The following is a 26,734-nucleotide window of genomic DNA, read 5'->3' as shown; positions in this document are numbered from 1 at the left end:
AACACTCCAAATTTCTAACAATTTGTATCACTTCTAGTGACAAATTGTTCCCATTTCTAGTAACAGTTAATGCTAATATCTTGCTTATCCACTCCCTTTAATTTATAATTGCTTTTTTTTCACTACTTTGTACAACTTCTCATTACTCACCCATCCCATACATCAAGTATTTGCAAAAAAAAACCATGTGAGTTTAGTTAAACTATATGGTATGAGAGATTATTTTATAAAAGCAAACATTGCACTGCTCCAATTTTGCAAGGAAATTAGGAAAGCTTTTCCACTGGGGAGGAGGTTTTAATTAAACACAGAATGTTCCATCTATAATCACAACTATTAACACTGTGCTGTCACCCATAGCACAAAGGCAGACTAGGCTTTTCCTCTCTTTCCCTATCTCTCTCCTCTCCCCACTTACCTCTCAATCCCTCTACACAATTACTTTTTACTAGTGTTCCTTTTCTCGTATGGTTCATTTTCAACACCAGCACCCACCATTGTTTCCATACACTGCCTCCAATGAACTTGGAAATCAATTAACAATGAACTACGCTTGACAATATGGTTGCCCAAATATTTCCCTATTTTTACACACCTCACAAAAAGTTTATCTCCTATCTGTATTTACATACTTCTGACTTATTTCTTGTTCACACAAAATCTGGGGTTTCATTGACATGTTTTCTAATGGTTTTAGATGATATATATATATATATAAGTCAGGCAATAAATATAATATAAATATATATATCAATAAATATAATATCACTGATTACCTATTTAACAAGCATCCAAACAGATGACTCTACATTAAACAAATCCTAAGCTAATACAGTTTGGGTTTCTGGAAGATAACTCTTAATCTATCACATTGACACTGTTTAACTGTAAGAACTATAAATTTTCGTTATGAAGTCAAATACTACATTAGAAGTTTTGTTAAAATAGGAACAAATAAAAAGTAACTGTGTCATAACTATTGTATTTACAAAAAAAAACCCTGTATATAGAGGACTATGCAATAGAAGTAGTTATCTGGACTTAAATCTCAGATAAAAATAACAGAAAAACTGTTGCAGGGTTCAACAAATACAGATTAAAGCAGGGAAAATTAGTTTTAATGTGAGCCAGTCACAATTGTTTCATACAGTGTTTGAGGAAGTATTATATGGGCTTTGAAATTAGGTGCTTAATGGAAAAAAGTAACCAGACAAAATTGAAATATCATCATTTTAAAGGAGACTTGCAAAGAATGGACTTAGTTTTATGCAATACCAACAGAATACATTACATGGATTAAAGAACTAACCACACAAAAAACCCTAATCTGTGGAGAAGCAAACCTGAGAACAGCTGTAGGCAAAGTTTTACTAAAACTCACATTACTCTTCCATCAATGTTTGCATCATCACCAATAACAGCTTCATCACTAATAATTTTTTGTAAGTAGTTATTAAAATATTAAGAAGAAAGTCTGTCATCTGGACTGAGATGACAGACTTGTTAAGGAACAGAGGAACATAGTCAAATTCAAAAAGATACATCTATGATAAAGGAATCCAGGCCATTCCTACAGAATAATGAAAGAACATGCCAGCAGCAAAAGCTTCAACGCAAAAGTATCTGCTAACAAGCCACTCATTGGTAGCTGCTAATACATCACTGTGACAAAAAAGATTATAATGTTTTTTTTTTTTTTTAGTTTACAAACATGAGAGAAAGAGTGGAACAGAGACAGGAAGTCTTTTGGTAAGACACTGGAGTACTGTCCACAGTCCTAGAGCCCACGTTTTAACAAGGCTGGAAAACTGAAGAAGATGAAATTAGTATCTGTCAGAGCTTGTGTCAGAAGCTGGGGAAAAATACTTAAAAAGAGACTGTCTTCAGCTTATTACAAAAAATAGGGTTAGTACTTTGAAAAGAAAGAAAAATATGTATTCAAACTAGAAAATAAATGCACAGTTGGAGCCTGAAAGTTGATGATGGATCCACCAGAAACGCCATACAAATTTCATAAGAGTGCAGTTTCCCCATCAGAACAAGGTAACAATGGACACTACGATTTTCTCCAATGCCCCCCACAAAAACAGAGTAGTCAGAAGATTAAACCCCTAGCAATAGTTTAATTTTAAATAGTCTTGGTTTTGGTAGAGCTGATCAAGAGAAATATTATTCCTTATGCCATTTCTAGGAGCTAGGTTTGGAGTATTCTATTTATCATTCAAAATAAAGTTTCTTTTTCAGATAAAAATGTCATAAATTCCAACATACTTATGAACAAAAGTTAAGTTTGTGAACTGGAAAACAGTATTAATATTTCTATAAAATAAACAAGATGATAAGGTATGATGAATCACATTTTATAGTGCAATTTTAGAAACAGATAGCAATCTAAACATCCTTAGAAGCCCCATGAAACTCAAATGCAACAGTAAGTATTCCAGAACTACAATGTACAAATCCAAAGCCTTAGGTTATTTACCAATCCTTAAAATCTAAACATCACTGGGGTTTGCTATATCAGGCTTGTAGATTACCTACAGTTCTAATTGATGATTCAAAAATGAGAATTATGAAGGATAGAATGTGCGTGAACAACTCTCGAGTACCGAATAGCATACCAAGAGCTAATATACGTATGTATTTTTAAACCTTTCCCGGCTCTGTAAACTGTTAAAACTTTTCTGGAATTCACAAAGGCACATATAGAGAAAACCACTAAAAATGTGGATTAAAGGCATTCCGTACTCACTTGTCTATCTCAATACCAAGCGGATTAGCTGGACGTAGGGACAAGGGGGGAATCCCTTTGTTCCTATCAGTGCGCATGTCATAATAGTTCATTTCATCCACCCAGACAGCAGACTGATCCAAGATACCTAGAGAAAACAAAGCGCAAATCCTTAAAACAACAAGGGCAGTCCAGCACTATCAACTTCTAACATACTGAATTAATTTGAAAAATCCTGATAAATATAAAATGCATGCCTAGGTAATATACTGGAAGGTACATGGCAAAACAACCTGGATGCAATTATGCTAAATTATCTTACTATAGCTGCTGAAAAAGTATTCATGGCTAGGCATCAAACATTACCTCCTACAGAGTGCACAGTTTCACATACATTAAAAGCGTTTTCCTGATCACAGAGTATTTGTATTGTTCATTCCCCCAAGTATTTTAGTGTCTGTCCAACCTTTGTCACCTACCGATTTCAAAATGAGCAATTACCTGTAGATCTTCTTGTTTGCATATTTCAGGGAAGATCCCTCTTCTGTGCCACTTGCTAACCAAAAAAATAAATGAACTTTGGCCATATGCCAAGATGGATGATTCAATGGACACAGGACTGGCTTTGTTTCCAAAGCTTTAGCACAGACAATGCACAAAAGTAAGGCACCACAGATCTTGGCCCTTAGTCAAAAATGCAGCCAAGAACATTCTTGGCTGTATCCTTCTTTAATATACCCATCAGATATTCAACACCAGAAATCACCCCATCCCCACAAGCATTTAAAAAAAAAAATCAGTTCTCCTCTCCCATAAACCAAAGCTTCACTGTGTAACATCTGCACTTGATTCACCTTTGTATTGTTAAGAGCTCAGTACAGCTTGGGAGAAATTAGGCATTATTTAGCTGTCACTGAATTGCAGAGAACAGAAGCCTAAAACAGTTCTTGCGAGAATCCCTATGTTAGAAAAGAAAACTATCTGACTTCATCAATGGAAGTATTCTGAAAGAAACCTTTCTAATCCAGAGGGTATTTAGCCTGGATTCTAGATTAAGCAGAGGACCTAGACTGCTTGGCAACATCATTTTAATGGTTAAGTATCTCATGAGAAATACTTAAGAGTTTCCATCTTGCAGGATGGTTTGAATTACAAATAAGAAACAGCACTGAGGAATCAGCTTTCTTTAAAGGATTAACTGTCAGCTGAGGAATTAGGTGTAAAGCTCATGAGCTGCTTTGTATTTTGTATTTATCTAGTACACTTAAGAGTAATTACTGGATCTGGTCTGATTTTTTTTTTTTAATTTTAGCAGTTTAGGCTATTTTTCATCAGTCATTGAGGGCTCTATCAGGATACTGAGAAAGAGGATTGATTTCACAGTACCATGAGTTTATCTAAGCATATATTTGCACATTTTAATGATATACCCTGGTTTTTTCTAGACAACTGAAGACTGTCCTGAGGTATATCATACACACAGTTTATTTAAAGAGGCACTCAGTCATACTTGTTTAGCAAAGAAAACAGATGTGAATTTGAACAAGAAAAATACCTATTTTTTCAGGTTTAAGCAGTTTGAAGGAAACAGTTGAAGTTCCTTTGCCACCGGACTTTGTAGTGACAATAATGTCTCCCTTGTCATTTTTAGCCTGTCCCACTCGACACACGATTTTACTGGCAGACATCCACTCAGCAGTTAGCAGACAGTTGTGCCCACATATTGTTAAACCTGAGAAAAAAAGAAAAAGAAATATCTCTTGAAATTCTGTAATGCAAATACATTTATGATGCTTCATACATTCTACCTAAATATATGACCCTAGTTCCTTACAACCAACTAGCGTGAGAGTCACGAATACAGATGTTTCCTAGGTGACTTCAGGTCTTTCATTCTAATGCCCCTTCAAGAGACACGCATAGTGCTGCTTGAAGCTTATTTTAATCTCTTCCACAGTTATGGGCTACTGCAATTTTTACTTCACAATGTACAATAGATCTTTTGTCTGCCAGTCACTAGAGGACCCCTGTTCAGTACTGTACTTATGTGAAACTTCAGTTAAAACCACATGCAAATTGTCTTTCATAAGTTCACTCTGTGTGACTTTGTGCAGCAAAAAGTAAAGAAACTCTGCAAAATAGTCACAATGAACAATGTTTCTCCAACCTTATTTGTTTAGTAGTACTTTTGAGGATACAGAAGGGTTGTTTAGTCAAAAAAAGTATTAATTGACAGATATTCTGTCCCAATCCCTTCTGTACAAAATCAATGATGCAAGACTGATTTTGCTGAATAAACTGCCCTTGTTACATGAAAAAACTGTCAGATAGTGTTCATCCATTTCCTTTTCTAAAGTTTCTCATAACAGAAGTACAAATAACAAACTACAAAATAACAACACAACATGTATTTTAGCTATGACACCCTTTTGTAGGAAGACTGTGGTGTATTAAGACACGAGATCCAACACACAAAAAAACCTCCCAAGATTAACCCTATAGTTTGGGAACTGAGAGCAGGAAGGGGAGACAAAGAGATGTTTACAGAACATGTTCTAACCTGGCACAGTAAGACAAGGCTCAACTTGATCACTTCATTCATTACAACTGGATGTGGGTTCAAACAGACATTTTCTTACGTTGGTCAGAAAATGTTGGTGTACAAGAGTGAACAATGAGTTAACATCAAGTTGGCTGTGAAATTGAAGAAATCCACAATGGAAACTTTTCAGTTATTGACTGAGGCTTAAGGTGAAGAGACCATGTCTCATGCATGTGTTTCTGAACAGCACAATCAATTTTTGTAAGGCATAGAAGGCAAGAAAGACGATGATCACCCAGACTGCCCACGCACAGCAGCTACGAATGACAACACTGAAAAAGTGTGAGATGTGATTCAGACACACAGAAGGCTGGGTGTTCAAGCAGTAGCAGAGAAAGTTCATTTGGACAGGGAAAGTGTTCGACGCAATGGAAGAACAGAACATGAAAAAGGGTTGTGCAAAAACAGTTCAAAAAATGCTGTCAGATGAACAAAAAGAACATCACAAGGAATTGTATTTGGACCTCTTGCAACAGACTGGAGATGAATAAGATTCATTAAATTCCATAAATACTTTTGATGAAACTTGGATAGTTACGTATCTGGAAACCAAGTGACCATCAGTGCACTGAAAGTCAGTAACATCTTCAAGACCAAAAAAGGTAGGCATGAGTCATTCAAAGTTCAAGGCCATATTGATTGGTTTTTTCAATACCCAGGGTATTGTGATGGCAGAGTGGGTTCCCAGCAGCATTTCACTGAAGTCTTGATGAAATTGTGCAAATGCACAAGGAGGAAACAAATGGAATTGTGCAGAAATGGGTGGATTTTGCACCAAGACAACATGCCAGCCCACCACATTTTGTGCATGAAGCACTTTTTAGCTAATAAAAACAGCACTGTGCTTGAGCACCCACCCCATCCACCAGACCATTTCCGTCTTCCCAAAGATCAAGTGGAACCCACTTCTTGTCTGTAGAAGACGTGAAAGAAAAATTGACAGTTCCTCAACAGCCTTTCAGAAAATGATCCATGGTATTGCTTTGAAGATTGGCAGCACTCTATGCAGCTCTATGTCAACTCAGAAGGGAACTATTTTGAAGGTGATCATAGTCCATTTTCTTAATTTGTTAAATAAAAAGAGTTACAGGCACAGTTTTGGTTGTTTGGTAGAAGTTTTTTTTGTTTTTGGCTTTTTTGGTTTTTTTTTTGTCAGACCTTATATGTCAAGCTTTAGTGTTTAATGCACTTTAATGTAAGGTTCAGTGCTTCCTAGGGCTTTACATCCAGTCAGTCCAACCAACTGATCAATGTCACCAATCACCCAATCTGATAGATTCTGGTCAGATCAGAACTCCAGATGATGGAATAGATGAACTGTTTTCTGAGATCTGGAACAACCATTCTCATATTCCTCATCAGAGTTTTGTTGTCCTAAAGAATTGGCAAGAACCTAATTTCTATAGGATCAATTTGGAGAACAACTTCATTGGGTTCTTCTTAAATAACAAGAACCAGAACCATTTTGCCATATGTCCAAAAGGAAAAGGAAAAGATTCAGGCTTTACTAGTGTCTTGGCTGTACCAGAGAATAAATTACTTAGGCATAGCAGGCCCTGTTGGCTTTTGGTTTTAATTTTTAGAAAACTCCGACCAATTTAAAAAATACTTACAGACAGAAAAGGGTCAGCATATGTGGCTCAGAACCAAAGCTTCACACTTATTTTTTCTCACCATTTAAGTGTATGACATTACAGAGCAGACAAATTTGGCAATTTTCATCATGAGACGTAAAAATGCCTTAGGCTCTGCCAAAAACTATTTTGAAAATGAAAACAAAACAAAAAACCCCAGAAAGGCACTGAATCTTCTTACAACCAAAAGCAATTTTACTTCAGCAAGAACAGTAGATTTGTTTCTTAAAAGATGCCTGAATAAAAAGGCGGGGAGAGAGAAGGGAGAGGAAGGTGAGCAAAAGAGAATATACACACACACACACAAAGCCTTAAAATAAAAAAATATTTTGGTTATTATTTACTAGCAATATTTTAACCAGTCCATTTTTTTCAGAGGAGCAGAAAATCCTCACACACCTCACACAATTATGATGCCTTAGCCTATCTTTGTTATAGGTCTTTCAGTTTCACGCTAGCAACTTCTCTGAAGTGAAAAAGGAGCTAAGACTCACTGAAAGAGTTTGTCTGAACCATTCATAAAGAGGTTTTCACTCTACAATTTCAAAGGTCTGAATTAATGCTTAAATTAAGTAATACTTTAAAATCAGTATCTAAGCTATGCCAGTTTAGCAGGGGAACAATTTTTTAACAATTGTTTTAAAAGATCCTTGTACGAATTATTTTCTATTCATTAGAGGTTCCTAAAGCTCTCAAGAAAACAAGATCACAAGATCTGACACTTCCAAAATGAAGGAAAAAGGCCTTTCCCTGTACCTTAAAAACGCAAAAGAAAGAAAGTTTCTATTAACATTTTTATATATCACACCAAACACAGTGATGGCACAAGTCAATTTCTAAAACAAATAATGGCATGTTGGGGGAGATGTTTTGATAGTACAGATACATTTTTTTTTCCTCCAAAAAGAGAAACCTTCCTTTTAAATAAAACTTCATTTTAATCTGTGGCAAGCTGCCACACCTTGTTCTCACCTTGGAGAACATCATACTCAGATTCTAGCTTTTATATGCCTTTCAGTAAATAGGCACAAGTAGTTGTCTTATTAAGACTTTCCAATTTTGGTTAAGCTTATATATATTGATAATTTTCCAATGCCTACAAAATACAGTTGTGAATATCTTAAAAAACAAACTAAACCTTGAGAGTATAAATCGGGTATCTCCTAGATTTGGCTTTATCTACTGTGATCTATATGAGCTTCTTTCTTTTCATTTCACTCCAATGCATCTGAAATAGCAGATTACAACGTTTATAAAAACCCCTCTCAAAGCTGCTTAAATCTCATGCCTAAAACACTTGCTTTTGCTAGTATTGCCATTCAAGTCACAGGGGCTATTTACATGCCTATTTTAGCCAGGAAAAGAAATTTTTACATGTCTAGGGCCTTAGTCACTTACTGAAGAAAGCCGAGAATTGAGCTAAGGAAAAAACAATGAGGCAACCCATTATTTATTTGGGTTTTTTTCTTTGTTTTGTTGGTTTGGGTTTTTTTACCTTAAAGCGTAAGATTATTAGCAGCTATGTGTCACTAGAAAAATATATGAGAAAACATTAGCAGTTAATCAGCTGTAATACTAAGGAACAGTTCAGAAGATGTCTTCCTTCCAAGAACCTAGGACAGATCACTACATCAACTACAATACATCAACTACACAAATACAGAGAAGTATACTCACCTATAACATCATCAGTTATTTATTTCTCAATAAGGATTCATTAGTGTATTGCAACCTTGTATAGCAGCTCAGAAAAATACTACTCCTTTCAAGAGACAGCAAACTGAAGTGAAGGGGAAAAGTGTAGTAGCTTACGCTTGGCCATGAAGTTCATTGTGGTGGCCAAGAACGGAATTCGGGAATCTTGGTTTACAGCCATGACGTGAAGTATTATTTCTAGCAAAGCCAAACAAAATTCCAATGGACTTCAGAGGAGTCATGATTCCACAACAAATTAGATAAGTTGTCTCCAACATGAATACCGACGTACACATATGCTTAATTTAGAGAAGAAATAAGGGAAACTCCAGTAGTTATAGTTAACTTGGATTCCCAGAAGATTTTTACAGGGTCCTTCTCAAAACGCTTCAGAAAACTAAGCAGCTATAGGATATGATCCTCAAGTAGATAATAGCTTGTTAAAATACAGAAACAGGGTTTCTATGGTGTGTTTTCACTGACAAAAGTTTCCACAGAGTATGTCCAATATATTCATAAATGACAAGATAAAGAGGTTACAAAGTTTGTTAGTGATATTAATTTATTCAGAATGTAAAGACTGTAAAAACTAGGGAAAAAATGCAGAACAGACCTTAAGAGACTGAGTGGATGCACTATAATCTAGATGCTATAAAACAGCAGTTGAATTCAATAAACAAAGATGCACACAGGCATAACCTTAAATTCACAGATGACAGGCTCAAACTGACTACTAACCCTAAAGCATTAAATCATGGGGCTAGAGTAGGCAAAACAATGAAAAACATTAGCTCCATGTTAGTAGGAGTTATATGGAAAACAGATTCCTATGGAAGAAACACAAAACAAAAGTGAGCATACAGTATTATGCCACACTGCATTCACATTCTGAACACTGCATGTGACCAAGATGTTGTTCACCCATCATTGACAACAAACCCAAAAGAACTTCACTGAAGAGCAACAAGAAGGGTCAAAGATAAACACAGAAAATCTAAATACATGAGGAATTTTTCAGCCTGGAAAAGAGGCAACAGAGCAGTGATGATGAAGATCTGTGTGGTCAGAATAATCAGAAAATTGCTTGTTCCCTCTTTCAATGCAAAAGCTATGATGATTCCAATGAAGTTACCATGATAAAATCAAAACAGCAAAGGAAGTGATTCTTTACATGAGGCGTAGCTAAATCACTGAATTAGCTTTATCATAACTGTTGCAGATATACAAACTGACTTTTATACTAATTCAAGCAATAGTGACTTTCTCAATACCTTGAAAACACTTCTGATTGAGAATTTTAGCATGGAGACTTCCCTGTGCCCGTGACAGTAACAAAGGTGCTCTCCTTACACCTACCCTCTTCTAGTACACTCTCATAGGCATTCAGTGTTCAGCACAGGATGCAGAGTTAGGCTTAGGGCTCATCTGACAAAGTATAATCCTTCTGATTTGTACATACTGGGTAGCATCACTGAATTTATGGATTCAAGCGTGTTTTTGTGAAAAGGGCAGTCCTCATACCATGCAACATAGATTTCACCATGAAAAAACAATTATTTCTAATCATATCCTAAACGTGACATTCCACAGTCTCAAAAGAAGATTGGGGTTTTCTTTTTCAGCTTACCTATGAGGTCTGTAGGCCCAGTCCCCAAGTTTTCTCCTCTAATTGTCACTTTTGTCCATGAGATGCCTTCATTGGGAGAGATGCCGGTTACAAGCGGGGGTTGCCGTGCTCGAGACATGATGTCTATTCAGTTACTGAACACCGAGTTGCTTTTTCCTGTTCAGGAAGAAACAATAATTTAAAACAATAATAACACTATGTAAAATTTGTTAAAAGCCTTTTAAGATACTTTTCTGAAGTGATAGAAAAACATGAATGTAAAAATGGAATCCCATTCTCAAAGCTCTTTTTTGCCACACAGTCATAAAACGACAAAGAATATCTACACCTTCTTTGCACTTCCATTTTTTTCGATTAAGTACAGCTTTAGTGCTGAACTGTAACGAAAAAAGTGTGTTCAGAATAATATCAAACCCTCAAAATGCTTAATGAAACTATATGCACACACTCCAAATCACTTATGTCGCAATACAAATGAGCCTGTTCAATCCTCTGTTAGAAACTTATTATTGCATTTCTTAGTCTATTACTTAACTTAGCAATTCTAAATTTTCTATGATTACATGTTTGGATTACTTCGCCACCAGAAGCAGACTTAGTGGCCGTGGGGACAAGCCCACAGCAGTTATTTGTATAAAGTATCAACACTTACATAAACTGCAAAAATTATAATAGTTATCTATGAGCAGTTTCTAATAGTGATTAATTTGCATTGGAAAGTTAGGAACCAAAAATAACCCACAGAAAAAAATGTTTTGATTTCTAAGAAAATCAAGGAATGATGAAACAGAATTCAAAAACCTTAGATACAAATATAGAACAGTTTGGTGTATACAATTTTAAAAAGTTCAGGTTGGTAAAAAACATGTGAAATACAATCCAAGCTTTATAAAGTTCGTTTCATACTTTTATTTTGGATCAAGGTATTTTTTTATTTTTTACTTGCAAATAGTCAAATGCATGAAACCCAGAACCTCTGTAAATAATCCCTAACAATAAACTATACTAAAGTTGCAGTTTTCAAGCACCTGCAATTAGGAAATACCAGAATTAAGTAAGCTATCTTTGTTTCATACACTTCTGCATATTCAAATCATTGTACCACCACACACTATGCTTCTACATAACCTTCCCACATTTTTCAGTGTTAACTACGAGATCTGCCATGAGGATCAAAGAAGTTCCTACTGACCTGTTTCTTTCTTAGCGTTCTCAAGTTGGAATGCACACTGAAACTGTATATAGAAAAAGGAAAGGCAGGAATAAGGAGGAAGATCTCATGGTGAAAGTAATCACATATTGCCCCTGGAACAGGATCCTGCCTCCATCTATACCACAGATGCTTAGCAGGTCACGCATAAAACTTTACTGTAAATTTTTTTTTCTCAGTTTCTGGGTGTCCAACTTTGGAGCCCACAGCCACCCCTGAAGTCAGTGTGAAATGTACACTGAATGCTGCACAATATTCCAAAATAGTAAGGTCCTAAATAATATCTTCAAATGTATAAATACATTTGATCTTAAATGTCTGTTTCTCAGTTCCACATATTTAAAATAGGAATGCTATCACACATCTCAAAAGCTATTTTGAAGACAAATTCCTTAATATGGGAAAGGCATTTAGGTAGCCTGAACACCACAGAACAATTAATACCTTTAGAGAACTTTCGAGACTACCTTTGAAGAGCGTGCAGTTAATAAGAGATGCAGATTCCTGATGAACAAGTAAGAATATAACTTATATATATATAATATATAACTTATATAAGAATGTGAGCCATGAAAGAAGTCTGGTTAAGAGCCCATGATAACACATACAACATGCCTGGAACTAAGGTGGTTTGGTTTGATTTTGTGTTTTTAACTGGCAAACCTTGTAATATTTCTTGACTGGTTGACTTCACAACGTTAAGCATTACATTATGGTTTTAATAAAACACAAATGTCCCATTTTTTTGCAAACAACAAACTGATGAAAAGGTAATTAAATCAAATAGCATCATAAGGATGCTCTTATAATTCTGTATGCAAAAGACTGAAACTTTTTACATGAACCAACACAAGGCTAGAAAATTGAGTAGTCAACAGATGCAGCCTACAACCTTGTGGGTAGAAATGCAGTGAAGGAGAGGAGTACTGTATCACCAGATTTCAAAGAACTCAGCTGACAGTCTTCTCCAGCCACAAAGAGAAGGTTGTACTTCTGTATTCCAGCAGAGTACTCTCCCTCCTGCCCTACTCTTGTATTTCTTGCCCAGCAAAATTTCTACAAACACACACACCAGGGACAGACAGTCTCTGCCTCACTTCAAAACTGAGGCCAAGTCCTAGCCTTGCAGCCAAACTCTTTCCTGCCCCTATCCTGACAGTTTTCCTTCTGACTTCTTATCTATAACTTCAGGCACAGAGGAACACAGGTGTTAATATCTCAATTCTTTCAAATTCAGACACCTTGGTAATTCCTCTTCCTTATCTCCTGCTCCTAACATCAAGTCACCTTTTGTGGATAGCCACATGCACTACTTCCACATGACAGTGAAAATTATAGACCTGGTCTTCTAGTAGATGCTGCAGTAACAAGGCTTGCCCAGCCTTCCTCTCATCTGCGCTCCGTTCAAGCCCACACTGCCATGGCATTGCTTGATAAAAATATGGGCAGCACAATAGAAATATACTTCCCAGTTCCTGTTGCTAAACCTAATACCACCTGGAGCAATCTGAAATTGCAGGAGAAGTCTCATTTATTCCTATAAAATTACAAGACACACATGGACTGAAGTTCAGACCATTCAGAATTTGAAGTAACCTCAGGATTCCTGTGCAAAGAAGATGTAGAGAAAAATCAGGTGCCTAAGTTTAACTAGAGCAAGGAGTACAAACTGCATCTACCCCTCGCAGACATTTATGCAGTCTTTGCAGCTTTTCTCACAGATCCTCAGCAGAGCTCAAGGCTATACAACAGCTGTAAAGCCACAGCAGGGTTACATTCCCACGTACTCACCTAGTCCCCTTCTGCAGGAAGCAGCATGTGTCTACATATCACTAATACAACATAAAACACCTCTTGTACTTCTGAGCACTTTTTTGTAAAGATTTATATAGCACATTAATCAGCAACACAGATTTTTAAAAGCCATCTTCACAAACTCAGTGGTAATATGGAGAGGAAGAAATCTTGAGCAAAAAAAAGGAAAACAGCAGCTACTTTGATATTACTTAGTCAATTTTCTCCCATTTCCCCACCCCCGAACGCCACAGTTCCCTTGCATTGCAACTACTGTTTCTTTCAAAATACCTAGATCACAGGTAAATGGCATTCTTGAATCAATACCAAAAACCAAAAGTAATATTACAATGTATTTTTCTAGATTTCAGAAATTGGCACTAGATCTCCCTTCATGATGAGCTAAATAAATGTAATAAAAATGCTGAGCCTCCTGAGGTCTAATATTTCTTCTAAAGTATTTCCATACTTACTGCAGAATTGCTTTAAAATACCTCAGTGGAATGAGAATACCACAGTAAATCTCAACACATTACAAAAAAAGCACTGCAGCACTGAGATGCTCTATTATTATTATAGCTATTATTATAAAACAGCAACTTGTTTTGTTTATTTCAAGGAGAAAGTGAAGGAACTCTACGGAATCTATTCTTACTACAAATACCAAACAAATGCTCAGGAGCCTTCAATTCATTTGTAGTATTTCTTCTCATCCTTCTTATAATAAACGTCAAGAGTTAAAATGACTAAACTGCTTACTGGGAAACCCAGCCAGTATACCACTGTGGCCCCAAAGCATGTTTCTAGCTTTTTAAAAAATATTTGAGGCAAAGCTGAAAAAATACTTTTTCATTTCATGAAAAGATGCAATAATCTAAGAACTTTTGCTGCAATTCTATACATTGCACCAAAAGGTCTAATCTATGCAAATACTTATTATGTGTACTACAATAATGAAAAAGCAGCTCTCTTACTGAAAGACTGCTTCTTATACAGACTAGAGGAGATTGCGTAAAGGCAGTCTTCTACACAGAATATTCCCCCTGAGGAGCCAGGCTTGCTGAAGAAGTGTTAACCAGACTATCTTTTTGCAATGGACAATCATCTTTTACACTAACAGTGGTCTCTCCCTCTTTACTCCCTGTCCTTTTTTTTTAAACTTCATTTCCCCACAATATCTCCCCAACAGTTTAACATGGATGACATCTGTTTGACTGCTCCCATGATCTTGCCCATATTATTCTCTCTATTATTCTGTCATAATTTTTGTTATGAAACTACAAGGAGTTTGAAAGCCTCTGCAAAGACCACCTACTACAAAGCCATCTTGAAAAATGCCTTTCATAAACATCATCTTTGTCTTTACATGAGCTTCTCAAATAAACTGTTCTCTTGCAAACGTTTGGTTCAAAAAAAAAAAAAAAAAATCCAGACAATTCTGAGCATTGTAAGCTTGCTAGAGAGGTGACACTGTCACCTAAAAAAGCCGCTTTAAAAACAATGAAGAAATGAAATATGTCCCAATATAAGGGAAAATAGAGGTATAGTTGCTTTTATACTTTTGTAAACCTTCAGTTAGTTTAAAATTGAAATTCTTAAACAAGTTTCCCCATTCAATTTCCAATGGTGAGCAGAGGTGTAAAACGAAATAGTTATTGTACCTGTTCTGCAAAGCATAGTGCAGCTTACCACTCTGGAAGAAGTATAAGAATACAGAACAAGCAAACAACAGTAGTTCAGAAGATATCCTTAATATCTAAGGATATCAAATTCCCTGGTAAGTTCAAACCCCAATGGAAAACTACAAACATGATGAAGGCATGGAACTTTGGAAGACAAGTAACAATCAGCTGCTACCTTACAAATTTCACTGTTAAAAAAATTAGCACTCAAAATTAGCAATCCCTTCAAAAAGGAGTTTCCGACTTTTACAAGAAGCTAGCAGGTTGGCCACAGTGACTGTAAGTTCAGTTAAGTTAAAGTTTCCAGCAGTACTCTGTCACAAACACTGAGCTTAAGACTTGGAGGAACACAGACTCAAGGTCAATGCAAGTGCCATGGTCATCTAGCAAAGAGAATCTAAGCTGTCAAGAAGGGAGGAAAGAAAAACCCTACTTGTCACTGCTGAGAAAGTCTAAGCTATAAGAAAGTACACGAGTCTTCAGATATCAAATATTTATTTGTTTTCACTCATATATATGTGACAGAATACACCTTTTAGAAGTTTGAGTCAGGACAGCAGGAATGACCGAAGCATCACTCATGTTCAAATCACAGTATCCCTCAGATATTCTTGTTTACTTTTTAAAAAACAAACCAACCTCAAACCAGTAGGTGAGGTACTCTTATCACATTAACATCACAACATTAAATGCTTTCCGAATGAACAGATTTATGAAACATGCTTTTTTAAACAAGCAATAAATACTCAGATTCCAGAACCTAGGTGATGGCCTTTTCACCTTAAACTACACAAACTTGTTCTTTTCCTAAATAAATCTAATAATTTGTTTGCACTAGAAAACCCAAGGAGTCCCCTGAGTACAACACACTATGACAGAGTCAGTGAAGGGACACAGCAAATGACCCCAAGAGGGACAGCAAAGTGAAGTTTCCTACATGTTTGTACTGAAAACCATCACAAAATGATGAAAAACACTATTGCAACCTTTTCTGTGCTTTATCTTCCCAACAATATAAATTCAAGCAGACAATCTATATAAACCAAGATTTAAAAGCATCCCAAAAGCAGCGCTGTGAAAATAACTGACATTTATTAACCCCTCTGGAGATCTTCAGTGCCCTAGAATTTCCACAGCCTTCAACACTGCATTAATAATACAAAGTCCATTCCTGCAAGCCTGCCAGAAAAGACTGGGAAGTGAATAAGCTAAACAATGCTGAAATTCCAAGTGATATTAAGAATCTATGCATGTTTATTTAAATAATAAAAGAAGACTTGTCAATTTAAACAAGAAGTGCTCACGAATCTTACATTTAGGGGAAAAAAACTCTTCAAAACACCACTAAGCTACTTATAATGAAAAGATGAACAAACATAAAAAAGGGAGTAATTTCACCATTGCACAGAAATAACAAAGCCTCATTTGTCTTGCCTTGTCATATCCGGCATGCTGATTCAGGCCAATGTTACCACTGACACACACGTTAACCTACAGGACAATATCACATGCCGAAATCAGTTTCGATTTGGGCAGACCTGCAAGTTTTGCAATGGAGGGGGCAAATGACAAAAAAGAAAATATTTGGGAGTATAAAATGACATGATACCCTCTCCTTTTAAAAGGGCTCCTGAATACTCCAATCACTTATGAGGTGCGTACTAGCGATTTTAGTTTTAGGGTAGCCAAGGAATAAGCACAGCAGTTTTGCTTTCACAATAGCCATACTCGCATAATTCCTCACTATCTCAGAGGTGCTGCTTTCCTTAACCCAGCAAGGTACATCTTCATGGCTATATATCTTGACAGAGTGAAAGCAAAATAATCACAGCACTCAGCGATGCCATTAACATTTCTGAGTCACACAGGATTAAAAGGCTGGACCCGGGGCAGATGCTGCCAGAGCCCTTGGCAGAGGAGTTCAGCGCTCGTTGCAGCCTGGGCTGCAGCTGCGAGGGATTGACACCGCTAACTGTGGAATCCAGCTCAGGAGAAACTCCGGGCACAGTTCCGGCATCCGAAATAAATTAAAGTAAACAGTGTTGCTCTCTCTCATCCACCCTGTTAGCAGCCTCTCGGTTGAGCTGGAGACCACACACCCAGACCACACAGCACCAGCTGAACTCACTCGCACGCAACATCTAGAAGCTGTCACTCTGCTGAGGTATGAGGAGGAACAAGGAGGGGGGGGGGGGGCAGGAGAGTGTGAGCGCGTATGTGTGTGTGTGTGTTTGGAAAAGCTGCTTGCGCTCTCCTCCTATCATTACAGCTGGTTACGTTTTGTGTGGTTGGGAAGAAGGGAAAGAAAGGAGGGATAAAAAAACCTATAAACCTCACTAAGAAAACATACTGGTCTTGGCCTTTTGTAGTAATGATTTGCACTCCTCCTGTACTAGTTTAGTAGCTGATGAAGGGCTAACAAAGCATCCATTTAACATCAATTAACCTTCTATCTATCACATGTCAAAAAAAAAAATCTAGACTAGTATAAATTAAATGACAGCATCCTATCAGTCACGATGCAGAGCATACCTACATATTGATGTATTTTCACATCAGGAATTTTGACACATTATTTATTTGTGGAGGGGAGAGATTCCCCAAAAAGAACAATTAACCACATTACAACATCAAAACGCCAAATGTTTTCAGAAGTGTTCTGTTGTAAAATGAATTTTTGGTCATTAGTATCTTACACCATAAAAAAGCTGAAGGAAATTAATGAGGCTACATATAACACTGAGTTTGTGACCTATCAGTAAGAAGTAAAAATAGTAAACCTCTACAAATAGACTAAAAAGAACATTAATCTATAATACAGATGAACACAGCCTTTCAAAGTGGGGAATTTTTTGTGTGTTTTAGTTCAAAAATCACTTCATCTGCCAATTATATCACCTGTTCAAACACAAAAAAGCTGGACAAAATGTTTGAAGAATTTTGAAATCTATTTTAGTCAGTCTACTTTTTTAAAAAAGATTCTCTTCCCTCCACTCCGCTGCCAGGAACACACATACCTTCTCCATCAAACTCACCACCACACAAATTTAATTTAATCCACATACACAGTCTGAAAAGCCCAGAACCATAGTCACATTTTCATCTCAGCTCAAAATATATTTACCTAAGTGATAATGACAATCTCCTAGTGCCACCATTAAACAAAACCATCAATAGTACAATAATCCAAATGTCAATATTAGCCCTATAAACTTGGATTAGGGCTTCTTTTGGAGAAAACCAAAATAAAAGCATATTCATAAATAGAAATAGATAATACTCCTAAAAAATATTTCACCTTATCAAACACATTTTCTACAAAGTTAGCTTTAAGGTTCCATACCTTCACACTGAAAATAAATTATTGTCCCAAGTGATAATTAGGTCTACATGCTGGTTTATATCAGTTCTTGAAAGAACACTTCTGCTAGTATATTCTACATTACAGCACCTATTCATTACAAAGACTCAAGTCAAACAAATTGAAGTTTTCTGAACATCTGTTCTGGTCATACTAAATTGGCTGGAAAAGAGCGATAGTGTAGAAGAAAATGTAATTTAAGGAAGTCTGATCACAGATGTTTCTTCCCAAAATTTCCCTTTTTTCATTATAAATTGCATTACAACTCCCCAGAAATTAAGTCATCTAGTTGGTTAAAAGCTTCTGTATTTATTATGTGACACATCACTATAATCTAGCTACGTTTTGAATAAAAGCCTTAAACTTATATATATAAACATATATATAGAAAAAAAGTGAACTCAGCTTTACACAAAACCATATCACAGATGGCCATAAATCTCCCATTAATTTCTAAAGTCTCACAAAGCACATGCTTTCCTACATCTGCTTCTACCTCCAACATCCAGCAAAGTTTCCTTCATCCAGAAGTCATTCTCCTTACTGTCCTCCAGTTAAAGTATTCATCCCCCTCTTGTTATAAAGTTACTCATTATTTTCTGTGCATTATTTTAGTTATTAGGAAAATGGTAAAGAAACTTAAAACCCTCATCATTCCTCTATCTTATGTTACTCACAGTCAGAAGCTCGAAAACAATACTTCAAGCATTAAAAACTTTCAAATATGTTTATGTAAATGCATTCAGAAAGAACCAGAAGTTCAGAAAAATAAACTAAATAAATCCCAATGGGATGAGATTTTTTTTTTTCAGAGAAAAGAAACAAGACACCATAGATTTTTTCTAAGCCCTGTAACTATACACAATATTCTTTGTAAAAACACTATGTAACCACCGTAATTAGAGAGTTCACATGACTGAAATTTTAACTTGGGTGCTTGTAGGCAGGACTGCAACAATAATTTAACATTTGCCGTGTAACATTTTTGGCAGTTCCTTTTGTTTCAAAAATATTTAGAAGGTGAGACATGCACTTGTGTTACTGAGATTCCTGTATTTTTCATTTTCTCTCCCAACACCTTGTTCTGGCCTGCGCTCGGGAAGTACTCAAGTCATGCACTGCATCATCTTTCTTTATTCACATGGTCAAACACACAATCAAGTATTTCACTGTCCGAGAGCCTGAGTGCACAGGTACTTTTCTGACATATTTCAGCCTGCCTCCGCCTTACATACTCACAATCTCCATTTCCACTCATCCACCCAAAATCTCCTCCGCTTTATGGAACTATCATGCATTCAGAGTAGTGAAGCTGTCTTGTGAGAAACAGAAGTTCCCCTGACTTCTATGCTTACGAAAAAGAGACATTAGCAAAACCCATCAGCTATATACATAGCCCCTTAACCTTTTGCCAAAACTCTAGTGTTCCTTTTTACAGCAAGAGCCAAGGTATGCATGTTAAAACCACAGTGAGATTCAAATTGTCACAAGATTCACAGATTTCTTAAACAGAAAATTTAAAGTCATTGCTTTTTAAATTTAGACATTTTTGGGTTATCTAAAATAATAAAAAAACCCCAGTCTAGTCTGTCCTCAATACAAAAGTGGGCATTTAAGAAGGAACTTCTGCTCAGTATCACCCTAAATCATTTACTAATACAGGCTTTTTGATGAACTTCCAAACACAAGGTACACTGCTTTTGAGTTATCCATGAAATGAAAGAAAGAAGCAAGTCTAAATATACCTAAAAATCACTGATTTATATTGCAATTTGATCTACAGAGTCCCCACTGCCTTCTGCGCAATATAGCCCAATGTCTGCCTTTGAGAATTAAACAGAAAATCTCGGAATCTGTAGTTCCCTTAAGGTCAAGAGAAAACCAGACCCATTAAGGGCTTGGTGTCTCAGAAATTTTGTTTTCCTTAAAAAGAAACCAAACAAAATTAGAAAGGAAACACCAGCTTTCACACCTATCACTGAATGTGATCACAGAAGTTTCTACTGAAAACACTGAACGTAGTGTCAGCAGATTAATTAACCACTTCTGTTGTCAAAAAAAACGCTACACAGACCAATTACCTTTTGAAGAAAAGCACTAAATACTTCCAAAATAATACAAAAACTACAATTACAAATGATTTCTCCAGAGCAGGGAGGGGAGATGTTTGACTCGGTATTGTTTAAAATGTTAAATACTTAGATTACCTTCCCCTAAGCAAAGCACATAACACATCAATCACACAATTAATTCTTAGTTTCAGGCATTTATTTCATTACTCAGTTTCTAAAAAAGTGATTCAGGTTCCCTTTTGCTTGTTTTTTAGTTTTGTTTGGTTTCTTTTCCAGGAGATCACAAAAATGAGTTCTTCCTCCTGCCCTCCCCTCCTTCTCTAACTTTTGATGTTGGGAGAATAATCCCACTGCTTTTGAACTGAAACACTAACAGGAATTCTAGGAAATAATTTTCAGGTTAAGGTACAAAAATTTTAATCAGCCGTATTTTTAAATTGATACTTTGCAATTTTGAATTGATACTGTGTTTCAGCACTCAACATCATCCACTGCTCAAAGGGCTAGGTGTTAAATATTTCACTTTAAGGCTTATTTTTATTTCATTTTTAAATTGATACTGTGCAAACACAGACCTTTGCTTTCACATTCAGTGCAAAAGATGAAACATCAATCTGACATGCATGTGCTATGCATGTAATGCCTAATCATCTCTCATCTTAGAAGCACCTTTACAAACAAGGCTTCCCCCATTACTAAGCACTGTATTTCTCCCCTGGGAAAAATAGTTTGAAAGATAATGTTGCACAGCACAGAATTACAGAATGTAGGTGGTCCAAGACAGAAAGTCAAAGTTAAGCTGAAGAGCTCACATCTGACTTCTGCAAAAAGTTATTACTTTAGCTGTTTTCAGATTTTAAACCTTCAGTGCACTTTAAGATACAACAGCAGATTCCACTCCTACTGAAAACTTCCCGTAGAAAATAAATTAACTGTAATATGTACAGACTTTGAGTAATATTTTCCAGTCCTTCACTGTAAAATGAAGTACTACCAATTTCTCCTATGGAAGACTTTCTGTGCCTGCTTGCATAACTAAGCAGTTATGTACAGCCATTCAAAACACACGCAGGTAGTGCCTGTTCGTGCTTCACAGGCTGTTTTGTCCTGGAGTACAAAACCATAACTGAAGATTATTTCATGGATACTTTCAATAGCTGTCAGAATGCATGTTTTTAACAACAGCTTTTATATTCAGTCTTCTGTCACCATCATGTTTTTACTTTTATCTTTTCTCTCTTTTTAAGTGAAGTAAGAAGGCAGAAAAGCACAGAATAAAGAGAACTAAAATAACTCAAAACTGAAGTTTAGTTTCAAGTGCAGTGCTTAAGACTTCCCAGATTTACAGCTAAATGTATCAGTACATTAAGGGAAATTGATTAAGCAAGGTTTAACATAACATATCTAAAAGTTTTCATCACTAAAACGTCAGTGTCTTCTGCCTTCCTAGTCAGCCCGCTTATTCTGCCTTAGTCCAGCTTTACTGTGAAAAGTAGCATAATAAAGAAGAGATGGTATCTGCTCATATTCACAGGAGATCCTACAACTCAAAAAATCCCATGACATTCAAAAACAGTGACTAGTACTTTTTGTACTGAAGATGAAGTTTCAGCACACACCACCATCCACTGCTCAAAGGGCAAGGTGTTAAACATTTCACTTTAAGGCTTATTTTTATTTTATTTTTTTTTTTTAAGTTCATAACTTAGAATTTTAAGGTGTTTTTAGGACTCATTTGAAATGTCCATTAACTTAGACCGCTATTCAGCGCTAATAGCTGATTAAACAATTACAGCATTAAAAAATCTATCAAGTTTGTAAAGCAATTACGGCATTAAAAACCCCTATAAATTCATAAAAATACTATAATTTATTGAATTAAGGCCACAAAAATACAAGAGAACTTTATAGTTTGCTTTTAAAAAAGCACAAATTTGATTTGCAACATGCTTTTAATGAACCGCTGACACATACTAAAAAAAGTTACGTTTTCCATACAGAAAAACCCCTTACCGTTACAATGTAAATTAATGGTATTTTCACAGAGATAAGTTATACCACTGTAACAAAAATGTTATAATGCATCTTGTTTTAAACTATTTTTAAGAGAACTGAAATCCCATCTAAGTAAAAACATTGTTGTCTGAGGGTGGGTATAAATCACAGAAATTGTAAACTAAGCTATCCATGGGAAAGAAATCAGCAGCAGGACATGAGTTTTGACAGTTCTTGCTGGGTCAGTGCAAGCTGTGATGAATAGTATAGAAATAGAGACCAAGAATTATAAAGCTTTTCTTCTTCAGGTGAGCAACAGGCAAAGCAAGGACACAGACCTGTTTCCCTATGCCATGTTTTTTATTATTTCCAGTTTACATTAAAAAAAACCCCAAACAAATAGATGTCCTTTAACTATTTTGTCAGCTTTATCATATGCAAAACCAAAAAAGTTTACAGCAATGAAACACACACAAATCACGAAAAAGAGACTGTTTACTTATTTTAAGAATAATCAGAAAACTTGAGAAGTGAAAGTGAGATTACGATTTTAAATTACACTTTAAAGAACAAATATCTGCAGTTTCGGTTTAAGCTGTTATTCTGTCAGAGTTAAGATGGTTTAATATTTCACTGGCTTTCAATTCAAACTGTATGGCTAGAAGCCATTAATCCACAATGCACAAGCAAATTGTGGGAAACAAAGAAAGCAGAGGAGGAAAAAAAATGAGAAGAGAAGGAAAGCTGACAGTATAGAGGAACACTTTCGAAAACAAGTAAAACCGGACAGAATGGGAAACTCTTTTTGGAAACAGGATTATACCAAATTTCAGGTATCTATACCTCTTGACAATTAGGAGCCTGAAAAGGATATCTTCAGATACAGAAGAGGCAAGGAAGAGGCAAAGAATAGGTTGCCCAGTTCATGGACCCTTCTGGATGGCAAGGTAAAGCAAGGCAGCCCAAGCAAGGGAGAAATGTAGAACTGTGTAGGAAGTAAAACAAACAAACAAACAAACAAAAAAAAGCAACAAAAAACCCTAACAAACAAAATCAAACAAGTCACAGAGGAAGAGGAAGCGTAACACTTTCAGCCAGATATCAATGAAAGCAATCATCTCTCAACCAGGATGTTACTTAGATTTGTTCCACATTCCTTACTACAGTACTTCCTTATTGTATTTGCCTGCTCACTTTGGGGAGTTGCATCTGAAACTTTATGGTACCACCGAATGCAAAGTTACAGAACAATCAGGCCTGAAAGTCACCAGCTCTTCAGAGGTCAGACCTCACCCCTGCTTTGCCCATTTCCTCTACCAGCGCACACAAACACTCTGTGGAGCTGAACGAGTTAAGACGGTTCTAGACCGACTTCGTTTCACTCTACAACCAACTGGGCTCGGGAGCTCTCAGCAGATCGCTGCCAGCGGTGTGAAACAGAGGCAAAAGCCACCGAACTGCTGCCCCTCTCGCTAGTTTGCAGGCTCAGCGCCGCCAGCGCTGCAAGGGGCTCCGCTCTCCGCCCAAGCGCGACCTTTCGCAGACGGAGTTGGGGCTGCCAGGGGACGGAAAACCCCCCGAGCAGGAGCTGAGCGGGACAGGGGGAGGAGGGAAACCGAGCTGCTGCAGCCGCCGGGAAGTCAATCAGAGAATTGTTTGGTTGGAAAAGACCTTTGAGATCATCGAGTCCAACCTGATACCGAAAATATCGGCAAATAAAACTGACTGGTTTTGGAGTTTTAGAAAACGACCATCTTTGCCCAGCCTGGGCAACACGAGGGAGCGATCTCTATCAGTTGTGTGCCGCGAGACAAGCGCTGGGACAAGATGGATTTCCCACTTAAACGCATATGTTTAAATTCACCCAGAAACCTTACACATATTCTGTTACTTTCCGAAGTCTAATTTCAATGTTACAAAACTTTGCAACAGTCAAAACTCTTGCTAATTTGGAGCTGGCTCCAGCTCTCTGCTTGACCTTGCCTTTGAGTTATGAAGGCATTCCAAACAGGGGTTATTACAGAATAAGATGCATTTATTCAGCACAGATCATACTTCACACAAAGTGTTATCATTGTCAAAGAATGACTAGTGTCAGGGAAAGAAACAGTCTAAAAGAAAACATGCTCTTAGGATGCTATCAGAGGGACATTCTGTGTAACTTTCAAAGAATCATAGAACGGTTTGGGTTGGAAGGAACCTTAAAGATCATCCAGTTCCGCTCCCCCTACCACGGGCAGGGACAAGGCCCCATCCAACCTGGCCTTGAACACCTCCAGGGATGGGACATCCACAACTTCCCTGGGCAACCTGTGCCAGTGCCTCACCACTCTCACAGTGAAGAAATTCCTCCTTATGTCTAGTCTAAATCTGCCCCTCTCCAGTTTATAGCCATTAAGGCTTACAGCCACTAAGGAAACCTCAATTGCTTAGACGAAACTTAACTGCTTCTTGTATCAAACCGTACCAGTCCATTACTAAACCCCATCCCAAGCACTTCGTCCACCCGTCTTTCAAACTCCTCCAGGAATGGTGATTCCACCACTCCCCTGGGCAGCCGATTCCTCCCTCCGCCGGGGGCGGAGCGGGACCGCAGGTGCCTCCGAGGAGGCTGAGAAGGGCCCATGACCACGGGAGACCGGCGGCACCGCCCCAAAAAGCCATTCACGACAGCTCCATCCTCGCTTCCCGGGGCAGGGGAGGAGCCTGGGACGCGCCCCCAGACACACACGGGGAGCAGGGAAGGAAGAAGGCAGTGGGGGGACTGCCCCGCTGAGAGCCGAGGAGCGAGAGCGGGGCGAGAGGCCGGAGGCCGTCACTCTGTCACTCACTCACCCCCCGCAGCCGCCGCCGCGTTCGTTTCCGGTACCCGAAGAAGCGCCGCTCCCGGCAGCCCCGGCGCGCGCGGCCACCGCCAGCCGCTGCCCGAGAGAATCGATGGAGCGCAGAGCGATAGAGCCCCCGCCCCTCCCGCGGGAAGGCACCACCCCGCGCTGCAGCCCCCTCATCCCCTCCCGGGCAGAGTCATTGAAGTCATTGGGTGGGTTGGGGTGGAGGGGGGCTTCGAGGCCAGGCTGGGTGGGGCCTTGGGCAGCCTGGTCTGGTGGGACGTGTCCCTGCCCATGGCAAGGGGGCTGGAACTAGGTGATCTTTAAGGTCCCTTCCAACCCAAACCGCTCTATGATTCTATGATCATGTTAATTCCACCCCCCCTGCCACGGGCAGGGACACCTCCCACCAGACCAGGCTGCCCAAGGCCCCACCCAGCCTGGCCTTGAACGCCTCCTGTTGCATCCACAGCTTCCCTGGGCAACCTGTGCCAGTGCCTCACCACCCTCACGATGAAGAATTTCTTCCTAGTGTCTAATCTAAATCTGCCCCTCTCCAATTTAAAGCCATTCCCCCTTGTCCTATCGATACATGCCTAAAGTCCCTCCTTGGCTTTTTTGCAGCCCCCTTCAGGTACTGATAAAGGTGTCGAGAACACCAGGAAGGAGTTCCTTCATGGAAGAGGAGCAAGGGAAGAATTAAATCATTGTAACAGTGGTGACATCAACAAGGGCAACAACAACAATAAATGCCAATGTACACTCGCAGTGGAGGAAGAACTGTGTCCTGGGCTGCATCAAAGGAATTGTGATTCTTCCCTTCTACTCTGCTCTCCTGAGACCCCAAATGGAATACGGTGTTCAGTTCTGGAGTCCTCAGCGCAAGAAGGACACGGATCTGTTAGTATGAGTCCAGAGGAGGCCACGGAGATGATCCAAGAGCTGGAGCACCTCCCATACGAGGACAGGCTGAGAGGGTTTGGGTTGTTCATCCTAGAAAAGAGAAGGTTCCAGGGAGACCTTATAGCAGCCTTCCAGTACTTAAAGGGGACACATGGGAAAGTGAGGCAGAGGCTCTTTATCAGAGAGTCCAGGACAAGGGGTAACAGTTTTAAGCTGAAAGACGGGAGATTTAGATTAGTTATTAGTGAGTGTGGTGAGGCACTAGCACAGGTTGCCCAGAGAAGTCATGGTTGTCCCGTCCCTGGAGGTGTTCAAGACCAGGTTGGATGAGACTTTGGGCAACCTGATCTGGTGGAAGCTGTCTCTGCCCATGGCAAGGGGGGGGGGGGGGCTTGATGATCTTTAAAGTCTCTTCCAACCAAAACCATTCTATGATTCTATGATTCTGTTTAATGTGATTCCTCCCAGATCACCAGCTCCAGGACTGACCTGTCAGACATCCCTTATTCTCCATTTCCACTCACCTTCTCCAGAACACCTTCTCCTCACCCCATCCTTCAGAAGTCTGCTCCTTGAATTCCCAACAGATAAGCTGCTTAT

At 38.1% G+C, this 26,734-nt stretch overlaps 1 protein-coding gene across 1 annotated transcript in view; it reads right to left on the bottom strand.

Moving 5' to 3' along the window:
• The window catches only part of EXOC2 (exocyst complex component 2), a 130,872-nt gene extending 105,537 nt beyond the window's left edge, over positions 1-25,335 (bottom strand). The window contains exons 1-4 of the mRNA XM_054058920.1: positions 25,239-25,335; positions 10,290-10,445; positions 4,287-4,463; positions 2,753-2,879 (exon numbers count right to left, since the gene is read on the bottom strand). Coding sequence (XP_053914895.1) covers positions 2,753-2,879; positions 4,287-4,463; positions 10,290-10,407 — 422 coding nt within the window. The 5' untranslated portion in view covers positions 10,408-10,445; positions 25,239-25,335. The remainder of the gene's footprint in view (positions 1-2,752; positions 2,880-4,286; positions 4,464-10,289; positions 10,446-25,238) is intronic.
• Positions 25,336-26,734: the final 1,399 nt, after the last annotated feature.

The sequence above is a fragment of the Cuculus canorus genome, chromosome 2 (genome assembly GCF_017976375.1).
Source record: "Cuculus canorus isolate bCucCan1 chromosome 2, bCucCan1.pri, whole genome shotgun sequence".
Classification (NCBI taxonomy): Eukaryota; Metazoa; Chordata; class Aves; order Cuculiformes; family Cuculidae; genus Cuculus; species Cuculus canorus.
Note: the sequence above shows the minus strand (reverse complement) of the source record. Positions and strands in the feature narration are given on the sequence as shown.